Genomic DNA, 26169 nt, shown 5'->3' on the forward strand with positions numbered 1-26169 from the left:
CAGATGAAGGCTGGGGTTTCTTGCCCAGGAAAAAGCGTGGCATCCCGAGCTGCTGGGCACAGAGTGTCACGAAAGCCCCATGTTGAGCTGCCCAGGGGATATTTAGCCGTGCTGCAGGCACAAGGCTCGTCATGCCTCCCGTGAAGCTCGGGAAGGTGCTGAGGGATTGAAGTGAGGGCTCTCCCAGGAGGGATGAGGGCTCGGCAGCAGCTGTCCCAGGAGGAGCAGGCACAGTTTAGCAGCAATGCTAATAAGGGCTCTGTGGTCAGATGGCAAGCGTGGTTATCCTGCCGCGACACGGCCAGGGGCGCAAGGCAAGGGTGTAAAAACCAGGTGTGCGCATGTGGATGCCTCCCCTGGCTCATCTGCCTGGGCAGCGCTGCTCTGCCACGCACAGCCGTCCTGAGCCAGAGGCTGCATCCAAGTCGTCATCCTTAACGACCCTTGATGGACTTTTCTGCCGTGGTTTTGTCTAATTGCTTTTTGATTATTGCTCTAGTATGATGGATTCCGGTGTAAGGCTTAAGACAGCGGCTGCCAGGGTAGAAAAACATTACGGTTTGGCCTGCTGGTGTATTTACTCATGAGAGGTCTGATCGAGAGGTCTTTATAGCAGGAATCCCTCGTTAATCTCAGGATTAGGCTGGGTGCTGAAAGCTAGATCCCGTGCAGAGCTGGAGTCCTGAGCTGAGTGAGCTGTGATTTGTGGGGTAGGTGCCACTTTGGCGCTTCACAAGGCAAAGGCACGAGACGGGGGAGATGCTGGGAGGATCCTGACATTGCCACGTTCCGGATATCCTCTGTGATCACTCCATTTAACCTCCATGTTCCTTCGTGTCCCCTCTGGAAGAGGTACAATAGCGGTCCCTTGTCTCGCAGGACCGATGAGGGGATAAATACATTCAAGACGTGAGGCACTGAGACGCAGCAGTAATCACAGCTCATATATGCACTTAAGATAGATGAGACACGGTGGCCTAACGTGGCAGAGGTCTCATGAGATCATCTGTCTATACATCAGCAGCAAACCAGTGAAGGGACTCTGGGAGAAGTCTGGTATATTTGGGTATATTGATTCTCTCTGGCTCTTGGTGAGGTTTAAAACAGGAGGACAAGCAACCGCAAAAAAAATCTAGCTTGAAGAGTTGCTTGTCCCTAGGAAGGGGACACGTACCCCCTTCTCAGAGGTTTGTCCATTGAGCACATTGAGTGTTTACTTCATCTTTCCAGGATCCTCCCTGGACAGGAGGCAGGGGATATTTGTAGGCTGGACATATCTGGAGCACAGGTGGGAAGGACAGAGAGAAGGGGGATCCACTTGGGTGGGAAAGTCTCCTCCTGCTTCTGTGCCGCCTTGTCCCTCGCAGCGATCCGCTCAGCATCCTGCAGGATCGCTCCGTTTAACCCTGCCTCAAGTCACCTAATGAACTTAAGACGAGAGCGCTGTGCTCTCTGCTGATCCTTGTAACAGGGAAACAGCTCAGAGATGGTTTGTGTAAAGCTGCTTCCATGTTCATCCTGGGTCTTGTGCTTCTGCACTGTCCTTTTGAGATGGTGTGAGCCAACGCACGAGGTGTCTCGGGGAAGGGAGCTGAGTCTTCCCACTGTGGCTGCGTGATGGAGCACCTGAGCTGCGGCGTTGGGTTGGGTTGACCATCATGTCCCACCTCACCTTGTTGCGTGCATTCCCCGGGTCTCGTGGTGGCTGGGTGTCTCATGGGGGCTCAGCTGACTCATTCGGTAGCCGAGCACCTTGTCCTCCTTCCAAGAGGCAGTTGCAGGCCTGGGCTCTAGCTGAATTAACTGAAGCATTTCAACCGGCTCCAATCCTGTCGGCAGCTCAACCGTCCCCTTGTTTACTGTTGAAATAATTACTGCTTTGCCATAATATTAGCTCTGAGCCGTGACTCCATTACCATTATCGCCGGAATATTACCCATTTATTATCTCCCAGCAACCCTGGAAGATGAACACTAGGCTTCAGAGACCAATTGTTTTACAACAGACAGGATCTTGGTGTGCATTGTTTAATGAGGTAAACTACATTATAGCTGGCATTAATTTGGCTGCAGTGCACTCCACTAAATCATTGTTAACCTGTAAATCTGCCACCGGTTTTGATGCGCACTTAATCCGCGCATGCTGGACACATCGGCCGGGAAAAGGGTCACCGATGGTTTGGCTCCTTTTGCGCCGTGTGGGGTGCAAAGAAATAGGTTGCAGCACTCTTGGACTTGGAGATGGGCTTGCTTTGTTCATGTGCGTGGTGGTGGTGAAGGAGTTTTAGTTTTGTGCATGGTGGTGGTGAAGGAGAAGCTGGCAGCTGGCATTGCCAGGGGTTGCTTGCAAAGCATGTGGACACGTGCCACGACCAGCAGCAGGGTCCTGCCAGGAGCAGGGTGAATATTTAGCTCCCTGAGGGCCAGCAGCTTCTCCATCAGAGAAGCTCCTTCTCATCTCCATCCCGTGGGAGCAGGATCTGGCCCAGCAGGAGCCAGGGTCCAGTGGAATTGCGCCATGGGCTCCAGCTTTTGCTTTCTTCAAGGAGTGACTTAAACACAGCGTGCCACATGCTAAGCGCTTGGCTGTGGGTAGCTCTTTTTAGCATTTCCCTTCCACCGATGCACCCTGGTTCCTCCAGCTTTTCTGAAGCAATGGGAGATTATGTACTTGTATGCATGTGTATATATATATAAAAGTAATATTTTTGATTCCCCGCATGGTGGAAATGAACTCTGTGAGCTGATTTCTTTGCATATTTGGCATAGCTGCCTTTAAAATATGCATCTCAGTACAAAAATAACAAGACCCCTACCAGCTACAAATGAGGCGATGCCTTTCCCTTAAGGAGGAAGAAAAAAACCCTCTTGGTTTCGGCGTATTCCCTAAACATAGCTTTGCAATGTCACGCTTTCCCTCCTTGCCGGAGGCAGAGCGTGCTCAGCTCCTTATAGCAACCTGGGGAAGCGGGTGGGCCAGTTGCTGTCGTGGGCAGTGGTGCTGCCCTGCTGGGGGGCAAAAGCGGGCGGCTCTGCCCGCACCCCCACGTTTTATTCTTTGGCTGATCCCGTCAGTCGCTGGCTACCTTTCCTGCAAAGGCGAGACCCGCTGTGGTGTTGCAAATGGACCCGATCTGGGCTGCCATGGTGCCCAGCAGGAGGGAGCTGGCACCCCATACAAAGCCATATTAATATCAGAGATATATTTTTCTTCCTCCTGAGCCGACCCGTTTGCATGACAATCCTGGCAGCCCTGCGTGCACGAAGTGGTGGTGGGACCAGGTTAGGACAGCGGGGAAGTTTCTATTCTCTCCCATCGCCCGGGATAACACCCTTAAAACTCCCCACCCAAGCATCCCGTGCTCCAGCTTGGTGCGGAGACGGCGATTTTCACATCACTGGCACCATTGCCCACACCAGCATCCTTTCTCCATCCCCAGCAGCACCTCGGCTAACTGTGGGAAGAAGGGAATATGTTAGTTAATTCTTAGGCGTGGTGCAACAAGGTGGACAAAACCCAACTGCTGCTAGGGTCAGCTCACCAGATTTTCTGTCTCTTCTTCGGCACTGAGCTGCTTTTTCCTCCTTCCCCGGTAAACGTGTGGCTTTGTGTTAGCAGCTCGCTCCCTGCCTGGGACTCTCCTTTCATTCGGCTGGCGTGGGGAAGAGCAGGGGATGGGAGTGTCTGAGATTCGAGAGATCTCCACACAAATTAAAACCTTTTATCAGCCCCTAATAGCTGTGCAAACTAATTATATTTGGGCCAAACTTTGCCAGTGACTCCCCCGAGGTATTATTATAAAAATCTGAGCTGTGGAAACGCGTCCCCATTCTGTCAACACCAGGTCGCTTCAGCTATAGAAAACTCTGCTCCGGCTGGTTTTAGCTCCCGTGATGTGCTTTGCATAAGCTGCCGCAGTTGTTTTCAGGGAGGAGAGAGCCTGGCTGGGCTACCTGACATGTGGCCCAGGTCTGCTGAACCAAGGGCAGAGCTGGGTGTTGGGGAAAAGCACTGAAATATTTCATTGCCCAAGCCCTGCTAGCCCGGCTCTGTCCGCCGCTGCTCTCCCGCAGCCGTCAGCATGGCCTCAGGGCTGCAGGTGCACAGATGAGGTACCCCCATCCCTGGAGGGATGGGACATCGTGATGAAGGGTGGGAAGGATGCCTGGAGAAGTGGTGGGGATGCTCAAACCCCAGCAGGCAGGTGATGCGAGTGAGCAGCCCAGGGAGGAAGCACAGCTCCGCTGCGAGGCTACACATGGATGGTTTTCCTAGTGCCGGCATCTTGCTGGGGATCTTCTGGTGATGTTGGAGCTGATTCCCCCCAAAATTTGTGCCTTTCTTTTTCCCTGGCATTGCCATTTGCTCCTTTCCTTCCCTTGTAACATCTACTCCGCTTGCCGAGCTTGCACAGGCCATGGCACCGGGGCTGAAGACATCCCCCGTGTTCGCCTGCCCACACTGTCTGTTGGTGGAGGCAGCGTGAGGAAATGCTTTGCCTGCCCTCGTGAAGCTTGTCCCAGTGGGAAGGAGGGTTTTGCCCCCCGCCACCATTCCTCTACCGTCCTTGCACTCTTCCTCGGTGCAGAGTGCTGGCTAATGGGGTGGAGCTAGCTCGAGCGCTCTCTATTAATGGAGCAGAATATAAACAGAATAAAGCCTTCATTTCCCGGGCTGTGATTTCATTATTAATATACTTTACAGTTCACAGGTTGTTCATTTGCTTCCATGTTTTCTCAGCTGGTGTAATCTGCGGCGCAGAGTGAGAAGAGTCATAAAATTTCCATTTCCAGTTGAATGTGCGTCCAATTCGCCGTGAAATGTTTCTTTCTGTCGTGAATATTAAGTGCCCGAGGAGTTGGTAGCCGCAGGATTAGGCAGGGCAGGTTGCCAGCCCCTCTCCACATCCCGGGGGTGCGGGAGAGACGTGGGTGTGGGAGAAGGAAAGGTGGCAAGGCAAGGTCTGGGGACTGAGGGAAGGACCACGTGGCAGAGAGAGGAAGAGGGAAAGGGGAGAGAAAGAAGCCGTGCAAAATATTCTGGAGGGAAAGGGAGAAAAGCTGGAGAGTGGCAAAGAGACTGGCAGCAAGGAGGGATGCGGTTGGCGAAGGATGCTCCGCCAGGGCAGACCTGTGCTCCACCTCCTTATTTCCCTGTCCCGTGACCTTGATACGTGGCAGGGAAGGTGTTGCACCGGCGTCTGCTGCGGTTTGTCAATGGGTTGTTGGTGTCTGTGCTTGGCCGGTGCCCCGGGCTTTGGAGCTGTGCCTTTCCCCTAGCCTGATCACAGGTAGAAAGAGAGTTTCCTTGTCTCTGGTGAGGCTGAGAAACACCGCTGCGCTTGTATGGGCAGGGAGCTGAGACGTGCTCGCGAGCCGGAGCTGCTCGACTGCCCTGGACCACGCTAAAGACCAGCAATGAAGAGCCCTGGAGTTGCAGGCACCGTTGCACACGCAGAAAAAGGGCTTGTCATATCAATTTGGTGGGAAAAAAACTCATGTTCTGCTCGTGGTTACATGACCGGCAGGAGAAGTGGAGAGATTTTTTTTGTGTATTTAGTGAGTTCTTGAACGGTTTGGAGCAAATTGGACAGTCACTGTGGGGCAGGGCAGCGGGAGTTTGGGTACTCGGGGCGGGTGGGCCAGCCACGAGGCTGGGCAGGCAGGAGGCAAGTAGCCCCTGCCGGGGTGGCGGTGCCATGGAGGGATGCCCACAGCTGCAATGCCACTGGCAGCACGCACATCTGGCGGCACATCTGGCAGACTGCTGCAGCTGGAGGCGGTGAGGGATGTGCACCCCAGTTACCTCTCCCCTGCCCACTGCCCTGTCCTTGTGATAGCTGTGTGTGATGCAGCGGCACTGCCGGGGGGAAGGGGACAACAGGCCAAACCTTGGCAGTGTGCCCAAGCCGCGGGGATAACTCGGGTGCTGCCTGGAGCTGATGGCACCATTTCCTTCTGACTCTTTGCTGAAATGACTTCTGCCACGGCATTCCTCACTGCAAGAAAAAAAAAAAAAAAGCAAGCCTCTTCCTTTCCCATCTTCCCTTGGTTGAGTCAAGATAATAATAGTCTTTTTCTGATCCCCTGAACTTTCCCATCTGCTTGGTAAAACAATGGCAATTCTTTTTCCTCCTGGTCTCTCTCTCTCTGTCTTCCTCTCTTTTATTTTTATTCTCCTACAGTATAATTTAAAGTCAGAGCAATACCGTAGCCCATGGGTTTTTCCCCTTCCTGTGATACGCTGCTGTTATTTAAAATGGCTTTTCCCTTGCAGAGCAATGCCTCTCGCTGCCCTCGCAGCACCCGTAGCAGGGCTGGTACCTTCACAGGAGGCCTGGAGAGGGGATGATGGGCTCCAACAAGGTGGTCAGCCCTGCCTCCAGTCCCCCTGTTCCCAATGCCCAGGGGCCAGTGTCACCCATCCCTGCAATGCCTGGCGTGGTCCTCCGCTCCCCATCTCTCCTCGCCAGGCTCACAGCATCCTTGCCAGCCCCCCGCAGCCCCCTGGCTGTGCCAAGCCCATCCATCTCGCCGCCCATGCATTCCCCCAGCTTCTCTCAATAAGCTGCAATATTGCGAATGATCCTCCAGAAATGGAGACATCAGTGCCATAAAACACGAGGGACAGAGCAAGGCCACTGGGCTGGAAAATAGCGTGTCTGAAAAAATAAAGACGGGCTAAAGATGATGGAGAGGCGACAGCGGGTCTCACCCTGCCATGATTCAGATGGCTCCGGGGGGTGAAGAAGGGTCGTGGGATCCCCAGAGGAAGAGGAGAGAAGGAAAATATCCCAAATTTGCAGAAAGCCGTGGCAGCGATGGCATCCGGGCTTGCTGGGAACCGCCTGCAGGGATACGCGGGGAGAAGGGAAACTTTCCCAGATCCCCATGACTTCTTGCCAGCACTGAGGCTGGATTTAGCCAGCACTTGACGCTTATTTTTTCACTCTAATGCCATTATGCCACTTGCTTCCCATCCTAGGGATATTTTCTTTAATGCGGCTGAAATACAGCTTAACTGTGGTTACAGCCATTTAACGCTTTGGATTGCAATTGCTTCTTAAGAGCTTGTCCTACAGAGAAAGCCTTTGGGTTTAAATTTGCAGCCAGAGGGACCCTACGGTCCTGGCCGCCAGCAGCTGTTTTTCAGACAAATCCGGAGGAAAGCGGGGTGCCTGGAGTCTGGCAGGGGATAGGAATATGCTCTCGCCTGCAGAGCAATGCTGGTTGCACGTAGGGGATGTGGTGGATCTCCCAGCCGGGGAGCCCCATGACATTTTTTCAGGTGCTTTGCAAAACTTCTGCAAACAGCAGGCAGGAGCACCTCATTACTTGGTGTTACCCTGAGCCGCCTCTCTCCTCGCCAAGCCTTGTGCACCACAGCTTCTCCTAGAGACGGGGACAAAGCCGCCAGAAATGGGCCGGGCTCCAGGAAAGCCAAGTTGCAACAGGATTTAATCGAGGAGCAGCGCTCCCGCAAACAGGATGCGCGTGTTTGTCTGAGCGATTTTCTCCTGCAGCATCTGTCACTCTCCAACATCTTGGTATCATTGCAGCAAATTAGTTAAGCACTACCCACTGTACCCCATCTGTCAGGCAGCCCCTCCGCACGTATGGGGCCCTACCTTGCCGCCTCTCCAAAGGAACTCACCGGCAAAGGCTGAGAGCCAAACAACAGGACAAATTAAATCAAAAGCACAGCTTCGACACCCAGGGGGAAAATGCACATCAGCTTTGACTTATTGCATGGCGCACGCTTACAAGAGAGAAGCAGCGGCTTTTGTCACTGCAAGGGGCCATGAAAAATGAATTAGGGCCGCTGCTGGGAGAGGGCACGCAGGAGAATCTTTCATTCTGGCGACGCTGTCCTCTCTCACCTTGCAAGCGGCAACGGAGAAAAAATCGCGGGGAGGCAGAAGGAGTAAGGAGAGAATGGAGAGTAGACTTCTTGTTGGGCGGCTCATTAAGGTCTGGCTGCAGGAGAGAGCACGGGAGGAAGAGCGGCTCGGGTGCCCCGGGAGCAGCTCGGGTGCCCCGGGAGCAGCTCTGGTGCTCGAGCAGAAGCACGGAGCTGCTGGGAGAGGTTGTGTCCTCGGTAACTCTCTGGAGAGGGCCTGGCTCCGTGGGAACCTCAATATTTGGTTTTCATGTGCCTTTTGCATGCGTTCCTGCGAGGATGCAGAAAAGCTGCGTGGGAGGTGGCTCGGTGGTGGTCACAGCCTCTGCTGAACCTTTCCTCTGGGTGATCCGTCCCTCCCGGTGCCACCACCTTGGATCCAAGCAGGTGGACCCCAAGGGCCGAGGAGGAAGCTGTTCGGCTCCGTGCTTGTGGTAATGCGTGGGTATCATTAAGAAAAGCAGTGCTCTGATGAGCCCTACACCCATCTTTGCTACAGATCTGACACCACTTAGGTGCGTGGTGAACTGCAGCCATTGCTAATTTGCTCTGATGGGGTGGCACGTGCCGAGTGGACCTTTTCCTGGGGCTCGGCGTCCTTACCAGCACCCTGGGAGGAGGCAGGGGCTGGGAGAGGCTGAGGCTAGTTGCTGCCAGTTTGCCGAGCCCCAAGCTGTCTCCGAGCTAGCCTGGCTTTCCTTTGCGCCGAAATAAAAGGGCTCATTCTTCATTCGACTCGTTTGCTCCTGAGTTAGAGCCTCGTTCAAGGGTGGTTGGTCCCTGAGTTGTTTTGTTTTGTTTCTTTAAATATTAATTTCCATAATCCTTTTATTTCCCAAGGAACTACTTCTTCCAAACAAAGGGTTTAATGCTCCTCTTTTATTCCCGGTAACAAATAAGTTGTCTGAGGCGTGCAAACATCCCGGCAGCAGCGAGCTGTGCGTGTGCAGCTGCCGCCTGACGGCAACGAACCGCATTTAAGGACAACTTGTGGTGCGCAGGGGATGGGGGAGAAGCATCCCCAAGGGATCACAGGTACCGCAGCAGCATCTCCCCAGAGATGCTCACCCGGAGAGGGAGGGCGCTGAGCCTGGCTGGAGCTGGGAAGCCCCCGTGCAGCCCGGGATTCCAATCTTTTGCATGGAGGCGTCTCTGACATGCCTTTTTGAGATGGAAGATTTGAGAGCCGAAGGCCGGGAAGCACAATAGAAGATAGACTGCTTGTACCTCATTGTCTGGAGAATAGATGGGCTGCGGGCTCCCAGAGAATAGGAGCTGCCACTCAGGTGGCTTTAATAGAACAGGCGGCAGATAGATTTCAATAAAAGAAATGAGTATAAATATTGTTAGCGGAGAAGAGAGGAAAAGTGAAAAAGATCTTGTTTGACGAGTCACAGTGGGAAACTTTCAAGGACTTTTAAGCTAAAAACTCTTCACAATGGTGCTATAACGGGCGGCTCGACCGACTCAGGTGCGTGGCGCAGCACCGGCGGGATGAGCGGACCGGGCAGGCACCCCGGCACGCTGCGGCACAGCTTTGTGTGGGAGGTCTGGCCCTGAACACAAGGCACGGTGGCGAGGTGGCCGTGCCAGGGAAGCCCACTTGTGTTTTGGCTCCCTGGGCCTTGCTTTGGCTGTCTATGGCGTGGGTGGTGAATGTAGGCTATAGGCTGTGAATAGAGGCTGGGTGACCAGCAGCAGGTGATGCGGTGGCGTCTGGAGGGTCTCTGCAAGTTGCAGGTGCCTGGTGAGTTGTGTTGCGTACACCCATTTAAGAGTTAAATATTTGAGTTGTTGTAGGATATACCAGCCCCAAGTGTGGTCTCGGGGCTGACTGCAGGTGCACTGAGCAAATGTAGCCACAAACGTGGGTCCTGCCCCAGATCTAGTTCCAAGTGGCACAAGAAGTTGAAGAAAACATCTTCCCTGGCAGCAAAGAGTGGAGGTTTGCCAGCAGGCTGCAGAGCTTCAGCCTTCGAGATGGCTCTTGGTTGGCAGTTGCTTTTGGAGGGTACCTGGCGAAATCCCTGTGTCCTGTCCCCACGGTCATGGGAGATGGGGCTTTAGAAATAGTCACCTCTCCTCACATCAGCCCAAAATTGTGCCTGGGAGGGTCCTCCATCACATCTCACGGCAAAATGCAAGGCACCGTCAGCTCCCCATTATGCTCAAAACAGTGGAAGGGAGAAGAGAAGTGGCAGCACCACATGGCCATGCACAAGGAGAGGCTGCTGCATGCCAGGGGAGGAGGGGACACCAACACCCCTGCAGGAGAAGGACTTTACGGTGAGCATCGATCTATCACCCAGCTTGCATCTGCCTGGGGTGCGTTGGGAGCCCTCGGCGCAGTGCTCGGCACCGGCCACCCCCTCCCTCGCAGCCTGTGCTGCTATGCATGAGGGCACAAAGCAAAACTGCCTGTGAGAGTTCTGCCAAATCCAATTTAATTAAGGGTAAGAGGAAGGAAAACGGGATGTCTCCTCTCCCTGTGGTGACACCAGGCACAATTGGTGATGCTCACCACCCCTGGGGTGTGAGGATGAGGAGGGACCCCAGGCTGCAGCAGCCAAGGGAGCTACTGCAAAGCTCCCGCAGCTCTGAGCGCCGCAAGCGCCGCCCCGAAGCCAGGCAGCGAGAGCACCGTCCCCTGGGGCTTCGCACAACATCAGGCCACGGAAACATGCTAATTAACATGGAAAAACATGTAAGAGGAGAGATTTCTTTCCTTGTCGACGGGAAACTTCAAAAAGAGAGAGACCTGACCCTGTGTAAGTGCAACGCCGTCTCTGATATGCTGTGTGCCTCTTTCTGGGATTACGGTCCTTCTTCTGAAGGCTTGTGAAGAATGAAGAAGCGGGGGGTCACACCCCGTACCTGCCGTGTGCTGTCTAAAGGGGTCCCTCCTCTAAGGGGGGGCGCAGATAGAAATGGGCTGGAGCCTGCGGTACAGGGATGTAATATTCACGAGAGGAGAGGAGCATGCCGTGCTTGCCTGGGTCGATAGGGTAATCTTAAAAAAAATCATTCCTGTAATGATTGCTGTGGATGATTTCAAGCAGGTTAATTACCCCCAATCTTTCTCCTCTGGAGCGTGGCGGCGTTAAGTTGCAACCGGGGAGTTGGAAAGAAGGGGGTGCATGGAGGGGAAGCTGCCCTCGCCGGTGTCATTTGCCTGATCAAACAAAAATGGGGAAGGGAATTTTAGAAACGCCTGAACTTTGTTCCCTAGGTGTGATTTGAGCGGTCAGGAGCGAGTAAATGCTGGTTAATATGAGGTGGAGGAGATGTTTCCCCCGTCTTTGGCCAGGGCATGTGCTGGAGGCAGCCGCAGCTCTTTTTTACCCCCATACCTGGGGCTGTGTGGTGCCTGCTCTGAGCACTCACGTTTGGCGTGTTCCTTCCCCCACCACCTTCCCTGCACACCAGGAGCCGAGCTGCCCGCGCGATGCTACTAAATCACCCGCCCCGCGCTTTTCCGCCCGCTGCCACACAGAGGAGAGGTGAAGCAGGTCTCGGGTGCCGACAATTTGCTCTTATTACCTTTGTGTGTTTTATTTATTTACTATAAACTGTTATAGGATGGCCATCACTACCGCATCAGAGTGACGTTTGAAATATATGGCTCTTGGGTTTAGCGCGTCACTTGGAGCCAGGAGTCTGCGTGATGTTAATTTTTATTGCCAGAAGTAGCCATAAATTGATAGTTCAGAATTGCTGTAGGGACTGTAATTAACTAGTTACTATTTCACCTCCAAAAGGAGCAATGTTTCACGCTCTTACTTTTACTTATCTGGAATCAGCCGCTGTCAACATCCGCTGAAGCCCGTATAAAGATTTATAGACCTTGGAGGTAAATATTGACTAATGGGCAGTTGGCTTAATGTTCACCTTGAAGGACAATAAATTGTGCTATTGATTGAAGCAAGATGTCAATATCTGCATTGTTGTAAACATTTTAATAAAATTATCTCCATAAAATATTCTCCTTCTCCAGCCGATCCTGGCTAGTAGGATCGGTGCCCAGAAAATGCAGCGGCACGGTGTAGCAGGCAGGGTAGCACCTCAGGACCAGCCCTGGGATTTTGGGCATCCAGAGATGAAACCCACTGCAGGATAATTGCTGAGGCTGCGTCTTTGAGTTTTGGAGGTGGAAATATCACAGCCTGGGGTGGCTGGGCTAGCTGGCCTTGATCCCGAGGTGCAGGGAGTTGGTACAGGCACGTGGCAGCATGAAAGATACGCCGTTGCTGCTGGGTGCTGCATGCCGTGCTGCCTGGTTGGCACGACATGCCACATGGCTCGGAGCAGGGACAGGGACAGCAGCTGTGGTTCTCGGGAGCGAGCACAGGGCCCAGAAGCAGGGACGGTGGCTGTGCCGCTTGCCGCACGCAGTGTGCCACGGGGCGCTGGCAGGATGCTGCGGCAGGGAGCGGTACCTTGCTCCCAGTTCAGCGAAGCTTTTTTAATGGCATCACGGGCAGCATTCAGCCGGGGAAAGCTCTAAGCAACGTGTCCTAGAGACCTGAACATGGCTGTAATGGTGAGCCAAGGGACAGTGGCATGTAATTAATTTGGGAACATGTGTTCACGTTCTGGTGAGTTATTATCTTGTCAGAGGCTCAATGGAAGTAAAAGGGTGGGAGGAGGCAGAAGGGAGACAAGTCGGGCTGGGAAAATGAAGAGAAGCAAGGCAAGGAGGGATGAGTATGGCTGCATGAGGCACCTCGTCGCAGCCGCACAGTGTGGGACCCCAGTGGCAGCTTTGCCATCTCTTGGCTCTGCTCTGCCTGGGTGCTCCGTGCCAGGCCAGGATCTCGCCTCCGTGGCTGCTCCGCCGCTGTGACAGCCATGCTCCCTGTGCCAGGGACCTTGCAACGCGTGGCAGCGGCTGCTGCTGTGCCGATGGCAATCTCTCCAATGTCCCCACAGTGGTTTACCTGCACCAAGCGAAGTTATTTATACCTCTGTATTCGGGGCTGCTCGCTGCTGTGGCACGTGGCCGTCTCTGGCTGGAGGCTCCCAAGTGCCATGCCAAACGCTGCTGAGCTCCCCGGCTCTGGTTGTGGCGTGGGCTATTTATTGTGCATCGCATCTGTCTTGGCTATTTTGCAACTCTGGGCTGAGTTTTCCCCCTTGCTCCTTTTGGCTCACAGTTTCCCCTGCCCTGAGGGTTTTTTTAATGGAGATCTGCAGTGTTGCAGAGCAAGTCCTAAGTCGTGCGTGGTGGTCTGTGCGTGGCTCCCGTTCACCGAGCAAGTGGATTCAGGCTCTGGTTTTCCATCTCCCCGGCTCGCACTGGGTTAGTTTGTCATCCTCGGCTGATGAGCAAGGATTACGCTTTTACCTAGTCCGTGGCTGTTCCATTTCTGGCCTGTATTATATTATTAGTATTAATAATAATAATGATGGGTGCTGGCTGTGCTGGTTTTCTGGCTCCCGAGGAGATGAGAGAGCTCTCCCATTAGTTCCTGCAATATTTCAGCTCCTAATTGTGCTCAAGCAGAGACAGCTGTGAAAAGTTCCCACCATCAACTCAGGCGGGGAAGGACTGGTACCTCTGGGGGAGCTCCTGGAGCTGTGGGGCACTGGGCCAGCCCTGCCCTGAGCATCCCCAAGCTCCAGGTGCTTTCGGAGGCAGGGGCCGTGGCAGCTGGGTTTGCCCTGCTTCCCACTAGTGCGTTGCTCTAGCTCCAGCCTCGGGCAAGCAGGGGGAGGGCCACAGCGCCATCCGAAAGGGCCTGATGTATGTGAGGCTGGTTGGAGAAATAACCCCCATCCAAAACATCAGCTCGGGCTTGCCTCGCTCCTAAGCCCGGGGAACTGAGCCTCACCCAAAGCACGCAACCCGGCATGTGGATAAATGTCCCTCCCGTGCCCTGCCAGCCCCAGGGGACCCAAGCAGCCACGGTGACATGGTCACCCTGTTGCCTTCTGTAAAGCAAGGTCTGCACTCACAGATTGTGTTTGCTTAACCCTGGCCCTGCTCCCTGGGTCCCATCTATTTGTTTTTCCATTCCTGGCAGTCACTAATGAATGAGATTTGTCCAACTATCAACAAGACTTCCCATTATAAATAGGCAAAATTGCAGAGGCCAGGGAGCCGAGCGGCTGGGCAATTACTCTCGGTCCGTGCCTTTGCCCCTTGGCTGACACAGATCTGGCAGCGCAGGTGGCAGCAAAGTGGCTTTATGGACCCGGTTTTCCTGCAAAGCTCCTTGTGCAGGAGGGCACAAGGGAACACAGCAAGTGTCCCTGTCACCTGGCGTGGCCAGCTTTGCCTGTGTGAAGCAGTGCCCTCAAGGCAGGGATCCTTCATGTCACCTTATTCATAGAATCATGGAATGGTTTGGGTTGGAAGGGACCTTGAAGATCATCTAGTCCAACCCGCCTGCCATGGGCAGGGACACCTCCCACTAGAACAGGTTGCTCAAAGCTCCATCCAGCCTGGCCTTGAGCACTTCCCCTTGAACCCTCTGATCATCTCCATGGCCTCCTCTGCACCTGCTCCAGCAGCTCCATGGCCTTATGCATCCCAGAGCTGGATGCAGTGCTGCAGCTGGGGTCTCAACTCTTTGATTGTGACCATCCAGGCAATTCCTTACCCACCCAGCATCCTTGCGATGCTGAGGCTGGCACTAAGGAAGCAGGATCTGGCCAGAGCCCGTAGCAGGGACAATCTCCCTCACACTGTCGTCGTAATCTGAGCACAAGTAATACCAGGTCACGCTCAGGGCAAAAGCAGGCATCAGCTTCAGCTCCAAGCATCCCGTTTCAGTTGGGAGTGGGCTCTGCATGCCAGAGTCGATGGACTGTAGCCAAAATCTTGCAATTGCCAATGTGAAACACTCCGGGCCCTGCAACCCTGAACTCTCTGTGCTCTGCCTCTCTGCCAGCCGATTACCACGCACGTATCTCAGACTCCAGCGCTACACAGGCACAGAGGAAGCCTTCATCTCTCAATTTCCTGAGCTTTTGCAGGTGGAAAGCTGACCCTCGCAGTTACTTTAATGAAGTCTTTTGCTGGGTAATGAAACACACTCGAGCTGCTGTGCTCCCAGATCAAACTGGGGATGCGTGCTACAGCCTGGCTATGGTGAGGGCTAATTCTTGCCATGTGCGAGCCGGCTCCGGCACGCTCGGGGAAGAACCTTTGGTTAGTTTGGAAGCACAGTGTTATCTGAGCCGTTGCACAAACTGGAGTCAGATTTGTGCATGGAGCATCTGAAGGCCACCGGCTGTGTCGTTATTTTATCAGCAGGCAGCGCTGTGCTACAGAGAAGCTGATTCTAGGTCAGCTGTAAAAGGGATCTTCCCCCCCCCCCCCCCCCCCCCCCCCTTTCCTTTTTTGCAGCTCACAGTGCTGCAGGCCCGGTGGCTGTAACACTGCAATTTGTGTGCCTCCAAAGGATATTGATTTTAGGGTAACGCCTTCATATCTTACCCTTCAGTTGTGCTAAGTACTGATGAGCTCAGTGGTTTCGACCGTGAGCCACTCGGGTGGGAATTTCGGCACGGGTGGATGTCAGCAAGTCATCACGGCGGGTTGCACGGGAAAACTCCTTTTCCATAGTTCATGGGGCAGCACAGAGCTGCCGTCCCAGTTAGGTCAGCCTGGGATAGTGGGATGCACACATGTGTGTGCACGGGGTCCTCGGTTCAGCCGATGAGTGTGCATGTGTGCGAGAGAGCAGTGGAGGTGCAAAGTCCCGGGACCACCGTGCAGAAGTGCCGGTGCACGGGGGAACCAGGGTGTGATGTCATTACACCCTGAGCATATCTGCACTGGTTTGAGCTGACAAGAGCAGCGCCTGAGATTGCAGCAGCGGGATCCCAGAGGGTGCCTGGGGTGCTTGCTGCAGGAGCTCGCCGTGTCGAGCTGTGCAGGGGCGTTACAGAAATGGCATCGGTGCTGGCTTGGGGCCCTGCATGCAAACCCCCATGTACACGTGCTTTCCAGACGGCCACTTTGGCGAGCGGTGGCGTGTGACCACGCTCACTGTTTATGGGCGGTGGGAAGAGATGCTATAAAAGTATCAGCCGGTGGGATGCAGACAGCGTGCGCCCCAACGGAAGCCACCCGTGTGTATATTTTGCATGCATTTGTTAGAAGCAAGGTGCGTACGGTTGGCTGGCCAAGCATGGTGAGCCGTGGCCCATCGGGTCGCGCTAGTGCAGAGATGCGGTAGCCGGGTGGGAAGCGAGGGCGAGCGCAGCATCACCCGGGTCCAGCGGCCGAGCTCGCTGCATCCCCTGGGGACCGGGGACCTGTGCTTGGCCTCTCTGCCATTGGCACTCACTCCCAGAAACAGCTGTCCAGAGCTAATTTATTTCCTAATGCTGCAGCAATGTTAATTTATAAATTACACTGGTAATTCGAGCTATTATTAATTTCAGATGGTGTAGGGCAAGCCTAATTAAAATATGACACCAATTGCCACACATATGTACCAAGGACTACCGTTTAAAATTTATAGGAATATTAAGTGTGACACTGGTCTCAGAGATGCTTCGCACAGTAATTACAGCATCTCGGCTGCGCGAGATCCGACGGGGAGATGTAAACGAAAGGACGGGAGAAGTTATCCCCGTTCGGGGGCTGTTGAAAACCTACTTGTGCCGTTTGTTCGGCAGCAAGCAGCATTTCTCCAGGCTGTTTAGCGGACGTGTCCTAATTGCCGGGTTTCTTTATTTAACTCTGCATTTGTTGTAAAGCTGCAATCTCTGTCAAGCTGGAGAAGTATCATGGCCCAGCACCTGTGCCTCGCCAGCCAGGCGCCGTGGGTTTCCAGGAGTGCTTCAAAGTGAAGCAGGCTCTTGCAAGGAAGGAAAGGGGGGGGGGGTGGTGGGGATAAGATGCCAGACAAAAGGAAGGGCCACGGATCACATCTGCCCGGCTTTCAGCAAAACCAGAAGCTGTGCTGCAGCCCAGGCGGGGAGAGGGGGGTGAGTGTGGGCCACCCCCCCACGGGGAGCACAGAAATGAGCCTGGAGCGGCACAGGGGCAGAGTGTTTCAGCTAAAGGGAGATGTTGGCACCACAGCTAATGGGAATAAGCGGCTGGGAATTAACTGAAGCTGAAAAACTGGAGAGGGGGGTCTGTGTGGAGCTAGTGAGCCCAGCGGTGTCTCCCAGCAGGAGGACGGGATGCGCAGGTGCCAAGGAGAGGTGGTTTCGGGTCATTCTAGCAGGGTGCAGGTCTGGCAAGGACCACTGTGCCCACTCTGCGCATGTTGGGGATGTTGATCTCCAGCAAGTGATGCTCTCGGTGGGGCTGGGGCCACCGCAGGCGTCCCGTGCTTGCAGGCACTTTTCTGACAGGGGTTTTCTTGAGATGGTGGGGCACAGGCACATGGGCGTGCCAGGGCTGGTGCCCTAGGACAGTGTGACACGGTCACAGGTGGTGACTGTCTGGTGGGAAGAGGTTTTCTGTGCCGCCCCATCACTCACGACCCTCTCCCTCTAACCCCTGCAGCCGTGGGCTTCATCAGTGAGGATGAGTACCTGGAGATCACAGGCATCACGCGGGAGCAGTCGGGCGAGTACGAGTGCAGCGCCTCCAACGACGTGGCAGCGCCCGTCGTCCAGCGAGTCAAAGTCACCGTCAACTGTGAGTAGCCTGGGGGCTCTCAGGGACAGGGGCCGGGGCTGGAGCGGGTCACCGTGCTGCCCCACGAGGAGATGGGACTTCAGCGGTGGGAAGCAGGGCAAACGCAGCCTTCAAGCCCCAGAGTGAGAGAGGCTGCAGCAGTTTTTCTGAGCAGGTGGTGTTTTGCCCTTTTTTCCCCTTCTTTTGGAGCTTCATTTTTTTCCACCACCTCCTCCTCAGCTGTCTCCATCAACCTGGGTTTTCCGCCCATGGTGAGATGCTGTGGTGATAACCTCCGGGGAAAGGAGAGAAGTGAGCAGTAAACAGGAATTTTTTTTTCCTTTAGAAAAAATGAGAGAGAAAAAAAACAAAGCGTGAAGAAGAAAGCAGCATATTTCATGCTCAGGCAGAGGTGAAGACCCTCCTAAAGCCCTTTCTGGCCACCCCTTCAGCTGCTTGGGGTTAGCACAGGGGCACACGTGGTGCCCAAGAGCTGGGGGGCTCCAGTCCTTGGAGGAGCCCTCGCTGGGCTGCAGTGTGGGGGTCCCCCAAGAGCCGGAAAACCCCTGGAACAGCAATGCCGGAGCAGCAGGAGCTGGGCACAGGCTCAGAGATGACTTGGGCTCCTCCCTAAGTGTGGGAAAAGAAAAGGGAGCTTGTGGAGCGAGGGGAAGGGGTAGGATGGCTGAAGGCTACTGGGTGTTGATCCCAGGTTTCCCCTCTTCGCCGCAGACCCGCCGTACATCTCGGATGCGAAGAGCACCGGGGTACCAGTGGGGCAGAAGGGCATCCTGCTGTGCGAAGCCTCCGCCGTCCCCTCCGCCGACTTCCAGTGGTACAAAGACGATAAGCGGTAAGAGCCCGGGGAGCAAAACAGGGGGGCACACACCGACCCCGTGCGAGCTGCAGCTTGGGCAACGGGGCTGCGGTAACCGGTCGAATCCCCGACAGCCCTCGGTGCCAGCCGGGTGTGGGTGCCAGGGCAGGGCCCCTCTGACAGCAGTGGGTCGTGCTGATCTGGGCATCTCGGCAGGCGGGTGGCATCACAGTACCTGCCGCTTGCAGCAGGAGCTCAGCGTCTATTCAAAGCAGGCCAGGGCTTTATATTTAACTCAGCGCTGTCTATGCAGTGGAAAATAGACGAGGGGTATTTGAAGGGGGGGATTTTTCCAGGAGCCTCTTTCAGCCAGACTGGTTTTGGCCCCCATCTGGGTAGGCAGCGCAGGCAGGATCGCTGCTGCCCGTGCCTCCGTTTTAACTCCGTCTCACTGTAAATCCCCGCTTGGGTGAAGCATAACGGCCAAGAGTGATATTGGCAGCACAAATCCAAGCACTTAGGAGCGGATGAAACCCCTGTCATCTATTTAAACACTTTGGCCAGAAGGCAGCGTCAGCCCCTTGCTCTTGGAAAGGCAAAAGAAATGTGGTGTCAGCTGAGAGGCAGGGTTCGCTATGCCGCAGGGACAGCCTGCCCAGCACTGGGCTGAAAGTCGCCTTTTTAAGGGAACTGGCAGCTCCTGTGTCCTGCCGAAGCAGCAGCATGGGGATGTGGCGGGGAGCAGCGCAGCCCAGGGTAGCCTCCCCACTCTGGAGCAAATATCTCTCTCTGAAACCCAGGCCAAGTTTTTCTAACGTTTTTTTTTTTCATTGCTTCTCCCTGGGAAGCCCAGAAGGGCCGTGGTGTAGGCAAACACAGCACGAGACACGCAGGTCACTTAATAAGGAGGCATGTTTTAGCTGAAAAAGATGCTACAGAAGCTAGAGAAGAGGCTGGGGCCGCCCGCCCTGCCCGTTTGAGGAGGAGAGGAGCAGGCGGAGTGTACAAAGCAGCGGATGTTTGCATGGCAGATGAAAGGCTTCGCTCAGAATTAGGTCAGATCACGAGAGCCCGAGAAGCAGCGGCAGGAGTGGGCTCAGCCCGCCCGGATCGGCAGCCGGAGCCCAGCAGGGGTGATAATGGAGATCTGGCATCTCCCGGGAGGAATTAGCAAATAAAAGAGCCACAGGAGCGGAGCGGGAAGGGGACATCAGTTCAGGGAAGTCAAAGCACTTGGTTAATGCTTCAGCGTTTGTGCCAGCCCAGGAATGCCTCCACACCGTGTGGCGCTGGCATTTGGGTGCCCCCAAAGGTGTTTGCTGCAGCGTCTGCTGCCTGTGCTTGCTGCCAGCACCCGTCAGGGGCACGCAGGGAGCTGGCAGGGGTTAGGGAAGAGGAAGGTGCCAGAAGGCATCCCACAGAGGACCGAGGAGCCCTCAAGGCCAATGCGAGAGGGAAGCCGGGCTCCTCTGTTGGGTGGGAAGCTGTTCCCAGGTACCCTCCCTGGGTGTGTGAGTATCCCTCCCCCCGCACGGCATTTGGCAAGCCCCAACGCGACCCCTTCAGCAGCGACTGCATCTGTGAGGATGCCTCTGGGCAGCATGGGGACGGTGTAGGGTGGCAGCTAAGGGAAGAGACGCAGCAGAGCAGTGTCCATCTGCCACCTCTCCCCCAATACCTTCCTTTCTCCCTGCTCGCGCCCTTTCTTTCCCCCCAGCTCAATGTCCCTGGTTGTAGGCAGGACCACAGGCTAGCGGGTCACAGAAAACAGCAGGCGCTTCTCCTCCCGACACCGTCCCCTTGACTCTCTCCCATTCTGCTTTTCTCCCAGGCTGGCTGAAGGACAGAAAGGACTAAAAGTGGAGAACAAAGCCTTCTTCTCCAAACTGACTTTCTTCAACGTCTCCGAGCAGGACTATGGCAACTACACCTGCGTAGCCTCCAATCAGCTAGGAAACACCAACGCCAGCATGATCCTCTACGGTAAGTAGGGCTGAGGGAGCCGGCTGGGGAGGGGCCACAGCTTAACTGTGAGACCACCGATGTGAGAGGCACGGGAAAGGTCTCCCTTGGTTTTTAAGGGTGATGTGCATTTGCCGCTGATCCTTTCTGCCCCGGCGTGTGGGTCGTGGTGAGCCCAGGGAAAGTGGAAAGCTTCCAAACCTACCTCCTGATTTGGGTCCCATGTCTGCCACTGTTCGGAGGTGTTTGGCACTGGGTTTGGGATCCGCCGTCGATGCAAAGTTAGGACTTGGCTGCAGGTGACCATCCTCTCGCTCCGGCAAGGAGAGCCTCTGTTGGGAGACATCCTCCTGTGCTGAGCGGTGGGAAGGGAGATGGTGCTCAGGGTCATCGCAGCAAACCTGCAGGACCATGCCGCGGGCTGCCACGTGGTGCACCCTGTGCCCACCCAGGAGAAAACAGCCCCCACTGCTCTCCAGGTCTTGTTTTCCATTCCTGCCAAACAGATCCATTCTTACTGATGGTGCCAGAGGGAGATGGTGCAGGGGGTGGGGAGGGGGAGCAGCTTTGTACCCTCATCCAGGGGTCGTTTTCTCGGCATGCCGGAGCTGAGATGAAAGCAATGTATCTGTCTGACACTGCTCACGGCCAGGAATGGCTGTAATTGCTCATCACATTTGTCAAGCCTCTTCAGGTGGTGGCAGAGCCAGAGCAGGGGGACACGCTTTCTGGATCCCTGTCATGGCCACTGAGAGCCGGAGGTGGACAGCAGACCTTGTCCCTTGCCAGTGCCACAGGGATATTTCCCTGCCAGGGATATGGGGTGGGTGGTCCTCACCGCAGAACCATATGGGAGAAGCAGGGCTGAGGGACCTCTGTCTTCCCCTGATGCCACCCCAACGTTGTCCTCCTTGCCACCTGGTTGTTCTGCCTTGTCTTCTCCTTGCCTCTTGTTATTTTATGGTCGGAGGGGAGCAGAGGGACAGATGAGCCTTCCTTACCCCCAGGCCCCTCGGCGGGGTGGCTCAGGGCTAGCATGCTGGCTGTGCCCCGAGTGATGCAAAGCGCACCAGGACAGCAGGCAGCCCCAGAGTACGTGTCGGGTTCAGCGTGCTGGAGCAGTGCCGTGTGGGAGGCGTGTGGAGACCCTGGGAAGCAACGTCCCATTTCTCACCATCCTTGGGGAAGGGCTGGATGTGGCTCGGGGGAGCCCCAGGGCGGGGAGGCGGGTTACCCAGGCAGAGCAGAGGGTGCCAGGCTTTCCTGGGGGCTGTGCTCCATAGCTGCGGGGACTCACCGAGCATCACCGCGGGGGCAGCATCAAGGGAAAGGCTTGTCCTCACCTGCTTTTGGGGCCGGCAGCTGCGCTGGGTTCCCCTGAGCTGTGGCAGAGGTATTTGCGGGACAAATTCCATCTTGGATGCTCGGCTCCACGCCTGCAGCCCTGATGTAGAGCTAACCTTGGATGCTAATGAGCCCAACAACTATTTGTTCCCAAAAAAAGGTCCGTGCTGTAAGTGATGAACATTATCGTCTTTACCTGCCCGTTAAGCCATCGTTAGCGTTGCCTAGGAACTATCTTAGTTCTCTTCCTCACCAGCCTTCCTGGTACCCATTTTCCCCAATAACCCCGTTTTTTTAGGGAGACCAACACCTCTGTGGCTGCGGAGCCACCCAGACCCAGCTCCATCCGTGCTGCTGCCTTAGGGCGGCTGTGCCGAGCGCTCAGCATAGCCCGAGCCACATGTACATCATTAGCTTTGATGTTGTAGGCTCCCGATGGGTTTATGAGGTTAAAATCTTAATTAGCGTGGGACCTCGGTTTGGCAGATGCAGATGCAGGCTGGATCAAAAGCCCCCAAAAGTAAAGATGACTCTGCTAATGGCTTTGTAGGAGCTGTTATTTGGTTTCTAACCCAGGAGTGATGTTTTCTCTGACTCGTGCCGTGATGGCAGCATCGGGTGGCACGCAGTGAAGCGTCCCACAGAAGTCTAAGCTTATTTTGTGATCCCTCTTAACTTTGTCACTCTGACTGTGAATCCCATCAGGGAACGAAATTGGAGTCCTGTGACCGCCTGTAATTTTCATAAAGCTACACTGATTTAATGAGCCTTTCAGCCTTCATTAACTGAGTCCCCTCGGGAGGTGACAGCTCCCCAGGCCACCCTAACCTGCTGTGGACCTGAGGGGACCGTGACTCACGGGGGGTCCCCCGTCTCCCGGTGCAGGGCTCCCCAGCATTGCCAATAACAACCCCCCTGTAATTAGCAGCAATGTGGTTAGCCCCACGTGCTGCTATCAAGCATCACAGAGCTGAGCTCGCCGGTCCCTAAGCAACCGGTGCCTTCGGTCTGGCAATTAATGTGTCTTCATTTATCGTAATGAAAGATAAGAGGGAAGTTGCATGCGATGGCTGCGCTACCTGTGGCGTGAGTCATGTCTCACATGTGAGGTTTAGGGGGACAATTTTGTGAGTATCCCCTTTTCCCTGAAGCAGAGTGAGTGTTTTGGAGTTCCCCCCTGCTCCCAAACGGATTTTTAATCCGTGCAGGTGCTGTGATGTGAGCCTTTCTGAGGCTGCGTGACACAGGCTAATGTAGCGTACATCTTTTAATCCTTTTTTTAATCTAATTTTTCAGGGAGGTCAACTAGTGCTTTATTTAACATGTAGCACTTGTTATTATAGGCCTGCCGCCTCATTCAGCGGCTCATTTGGTGCTGCCTGTGATGTGATGGCGTGCTCAGTGAAACTGCATCATTTCGTGGAGCTGGGGGGAAAAAGGGCGCTCTGCTTCTCCCCCATCGTGTGGTCCACGTTGCTTTCCAGAGGCTGGTGTCAGGCAACAAATCCATGTGGGATATTGCAGGGTTATTGAGAGGGAAGGGCCCTGAACCCCCACCGGAGGGGAGCAGGAGGAGCGTGGGGGAGAACGGAACCCCCCGAATCACCCAAATCCCAGCCCCTGTGTTTTGATTTTTGTTCGGGGTGAGACCATGGGCTTTGCCAGAGCCTCCCTGCGGCTGGGGTCCCGCAGGCAGGTCGTCTCAGCTCGCGCAGCCCTCTTCCCAGACGGGGGAACCGTGGCCCCAGAGGAGCGGGGTGCAGTTTGGGCAGCAGCACACTTGCTGCCCCATCTGCTGGTTTTCCTCGGCCCCAGCTCGGGGGCAGGCTGAGCGACGCGTCTCGAGCCTGCGCTTTCCATTGCCCTTTTGCCTTAACTTTCGCTTGTTCTTTAATTTTTAGAAGAGACAACTACTGCTCTGACACCCTGGAAAGGTCAGTAATTCGGGGACACCCCCCCCAACTCCCCCCGCTCTGTTTCCCCACGGCCCCTCTGGCTCCAACCCCAAGTCATCCCAAGAGGAGCTGTGGCATCCGCCGCCTCCAACTCCTGCCCTGCAATCCCACTGGTATAGCGATGAATTAGGGCTTTCTCGCTGTTCTTTAGCTGCCCTCCCACCCTGTCTCCTCCCCACCAGCCTACTTGTGCCCGTCTGGTGGTGGTCTGTCCCCTCCGCATGCCCTGTCCCCCACCGTGGTCCCCCACTCCCTCCCCATCACCACTGCGCTCTCCTCCCTGTTGCGGGGGAGAAAGCAGGGATGTCTCTGTGGCCCGTTTTCCCTGTGTTGCTGGGTAGATGAGTCTTGTGGCAGGTCCTTTCTCCTCTGGGATGCTTCTAGTGCCTTTTTTCGGGGATGTGGTCGGGGTGGAGAGGTGTCAGGTCCTCTCCCTGGCGTTATTTGTGGTCGGGGGAGGCTGGTGCTCTGCCATGCAATCTTACCGGCTGGCCAGCTGGCTTGGTGTCATCTTGATTTTGGGGATCCAGGCGGGTTCATTGGTGATGCGTTGAGTGGTCAGCCCTCAGGGTGACTTGTAGGTGTCAGGAGGGCTGTGGAGGTAGCGCAGAGACATTCGCGTCTCCAGATCTGCTCTTGCTACACGGCTTCCCAGCCATGCCAGGATTTGGGGCTGGGTGGGGAACGTTGTGAGGTGTCTGTGAGTGCGCTGGAAGAGCGCTACTGACGGGAGACAAGTGGGTAATGGTTCTCAGTGCCCCCGTCGGGCTTTGAAGCGAGGGGACGTGTCCTGGGGTTTCAAAAGGGCAGGTTGTTCACCCCGTGTGGGCAGCCCCGTGCCTGCAGGGCACCAGCCTGGATGCCCTCCTCAGATCTTTTCCCAGCCTGGTGTTCCCCTGGGCCAACTATTTGGAGCGTTCTGGAAAAAGCTGCTGCATCAGGCACCCTCCACATCCTTGCATGTGGTGAGGTATGAGCTCCTCACCCTCCATGATCCCCAAAGGTGTGGATGGGCTTGGCTCTTCCTGAGCACCCTCCTCATCCCATCTCATTCTTCTTGAGATGGTCAGGGCCATCAGTGGCCCAGCCCTATGCAGGCTCTGAGGAGGAGCAAAACACCAAGTCCTGAGCGTAGTGCTGTGTCTCTGCTGGGCGGGCAGGTGGAGTTTGTGCCCCCCTGCCAAGGGAGATAACAGGGGGACAACAGGGTAGTCACCCCTGCACTGGCTCGCCAGGGCTGGCGATGTGGGCAGTGTTGGACAAAAGCTGTCACCTCCCCTACACATGTGCCTGGGAACTTAGACAAATTTTGGAGGAGTGGCAAAGGCCATTGGAGGTCAGTTGGTGACAATGGGCAGGGGATGGGCTTGGGATGGGAACCCAGGGCCAAAGCAGGACTGTGGGGGCTTGTGTCCCAAAGACCAGGGTCGGTGGGGATGGGGATGGCTGGTGCTGTGCTCTCGAGGATGAGGGTGCCCAGGGAGCTCCCACCTGGGGCAATGCGATAGCACCAGGGGCCCAGACAAGGGTGGGTTTGTTGGGTTTGGGGTTTATTTGGTGGTTTATGGGGTTTATTAGCTTGGTGGCTAAGCACGCGGGTGTTTCTCTCCCTTCCCGCAGGCCCCGGTGCAGTGCACGACGGGAACAACGGTGCATGGCGGCGAGGTGGCTGCGTGTGGCTGCTGGCCCTCCCGCTCGCCCAGCTCGCCCGCCAGTTTTGACCCCAGAGCCGGCCCGCGGGAGTAGCGGCGGCGACGACCACGGCCAGCGAGCACAAGCAGAAAGGAGAGGAAGAAGAAGAAATGTTCACCGTTTCCGAAAATAATCATAAGAATTGAGAGAGTATCCGGCCAGGCCACCTGGGGGAGGGGGAGAGAGGAAAAACACGCAAAAACCCACAACGGGAATTTGGAAAGGAGAGAAAAGAAAAAAAAAAAAAAAAAAAAATCCAAGGCTTCCTGCTGAAGATGCAACACGACTGAGTCTTTTTCTTTTCCCCCGATTTTTTTTTGTCTCCCACCCTTCCCTCCCCCCTGTTTTCACCATTCTCTGCCGCGGGGCAGCGTGGAGGACAGGTGGGGCTGGGGGGGCGTGATGCTTCCTCCCCCCGGTCTCCTTCACTGCCCCCGCCCGCCCGCTCCCCCCCGCGGGGACCCCTCCGTCCGGACGCACCGGTTTTCTTCTTTGCCGAGATATCCCCGTCTTCTCATGGACCGTGCCGCCATTTGTGTTTCAGAATATATATATATATATCCATGTATACATATATATATATATATATGTATAGATATATAGATCTTCAACAGTTACTACGCCGCCACAAACAGAAAGGGAGGAAGGAGACCGGCGTCGAGCCACGCATTCATCGTACCACCCACAGACATCGTGAATGATAAGGGATTCTGAGTCATGGTTAATTTTATTAATTGTATTTTCTGATACGAGCCTAGAACTCTTAGTTCCTAAAAACAGAAATGCAAAAAAAGAGGGGAAGAAAAAAAAAAAAAAAAAAAAGAGAGAGAGAGAGAGAGAAAAAACCAAATCCAGAAAGGAGAGGGGGAGCAAGCGGAGAGAAGTTGCTTTGCTGAGCGCCGCGCAGCCAAGGA

General features: G+C 55.1%; 1 protein-coding gene across 6 annotated transcripts in view; it reads left to right on the plus strand.

Annotated features, from left to right (window-relative positions):
• The window catches only part of LOC121098339 (protein CEPU-1), a 352520-nt gene extending 327079 nt beyond the window's left edge, over nt 1-25441 (plus strand). For 5 of the 6 annotated variants that reach the window (XM_040616216.1, XM_040616218.1, XM_040616219.1 and 2 more), the window contains 5 exons: nt 17372-17506; nt 18218-18338; nt 20134-20285; nt 23510-23542; nt 25184-25441. In XM_040616216.1, coding sequence (XP_040472150.1) covers nt 17372-17506; nt 18218-18338; nt 20134-20285; nt 23510-23542; nt 25184-25284 — 542 coding nt within the window. In that variant the 3' untranslated portion in view covers nt 25285-25441. The remainder of the gene's footprint in view (nt 1-17371; nt 17507-18217; nt 18339-20133; nt 20286-23509; nt 23543-25183) is intronic. The other variant, XM_040616217.1, reaches the window with a different exon arrangement.
• Nucleotides 25442-26169: the final 728 nt, after the last annotated feature.

This window comes from Falco naumanni, chromosome 16, assembly GCF_017639655.2.
Source record: "Falco naumanni isolate bFalNau1 chromosome 16, bFalNau1.pat, whole genome shotgun sequence".
Lineage (NCBI taxonomy): Eukaryota > Metazoa > Chordata > Aves > Falconiformes > Falconidae > Falco > Falco naumanni.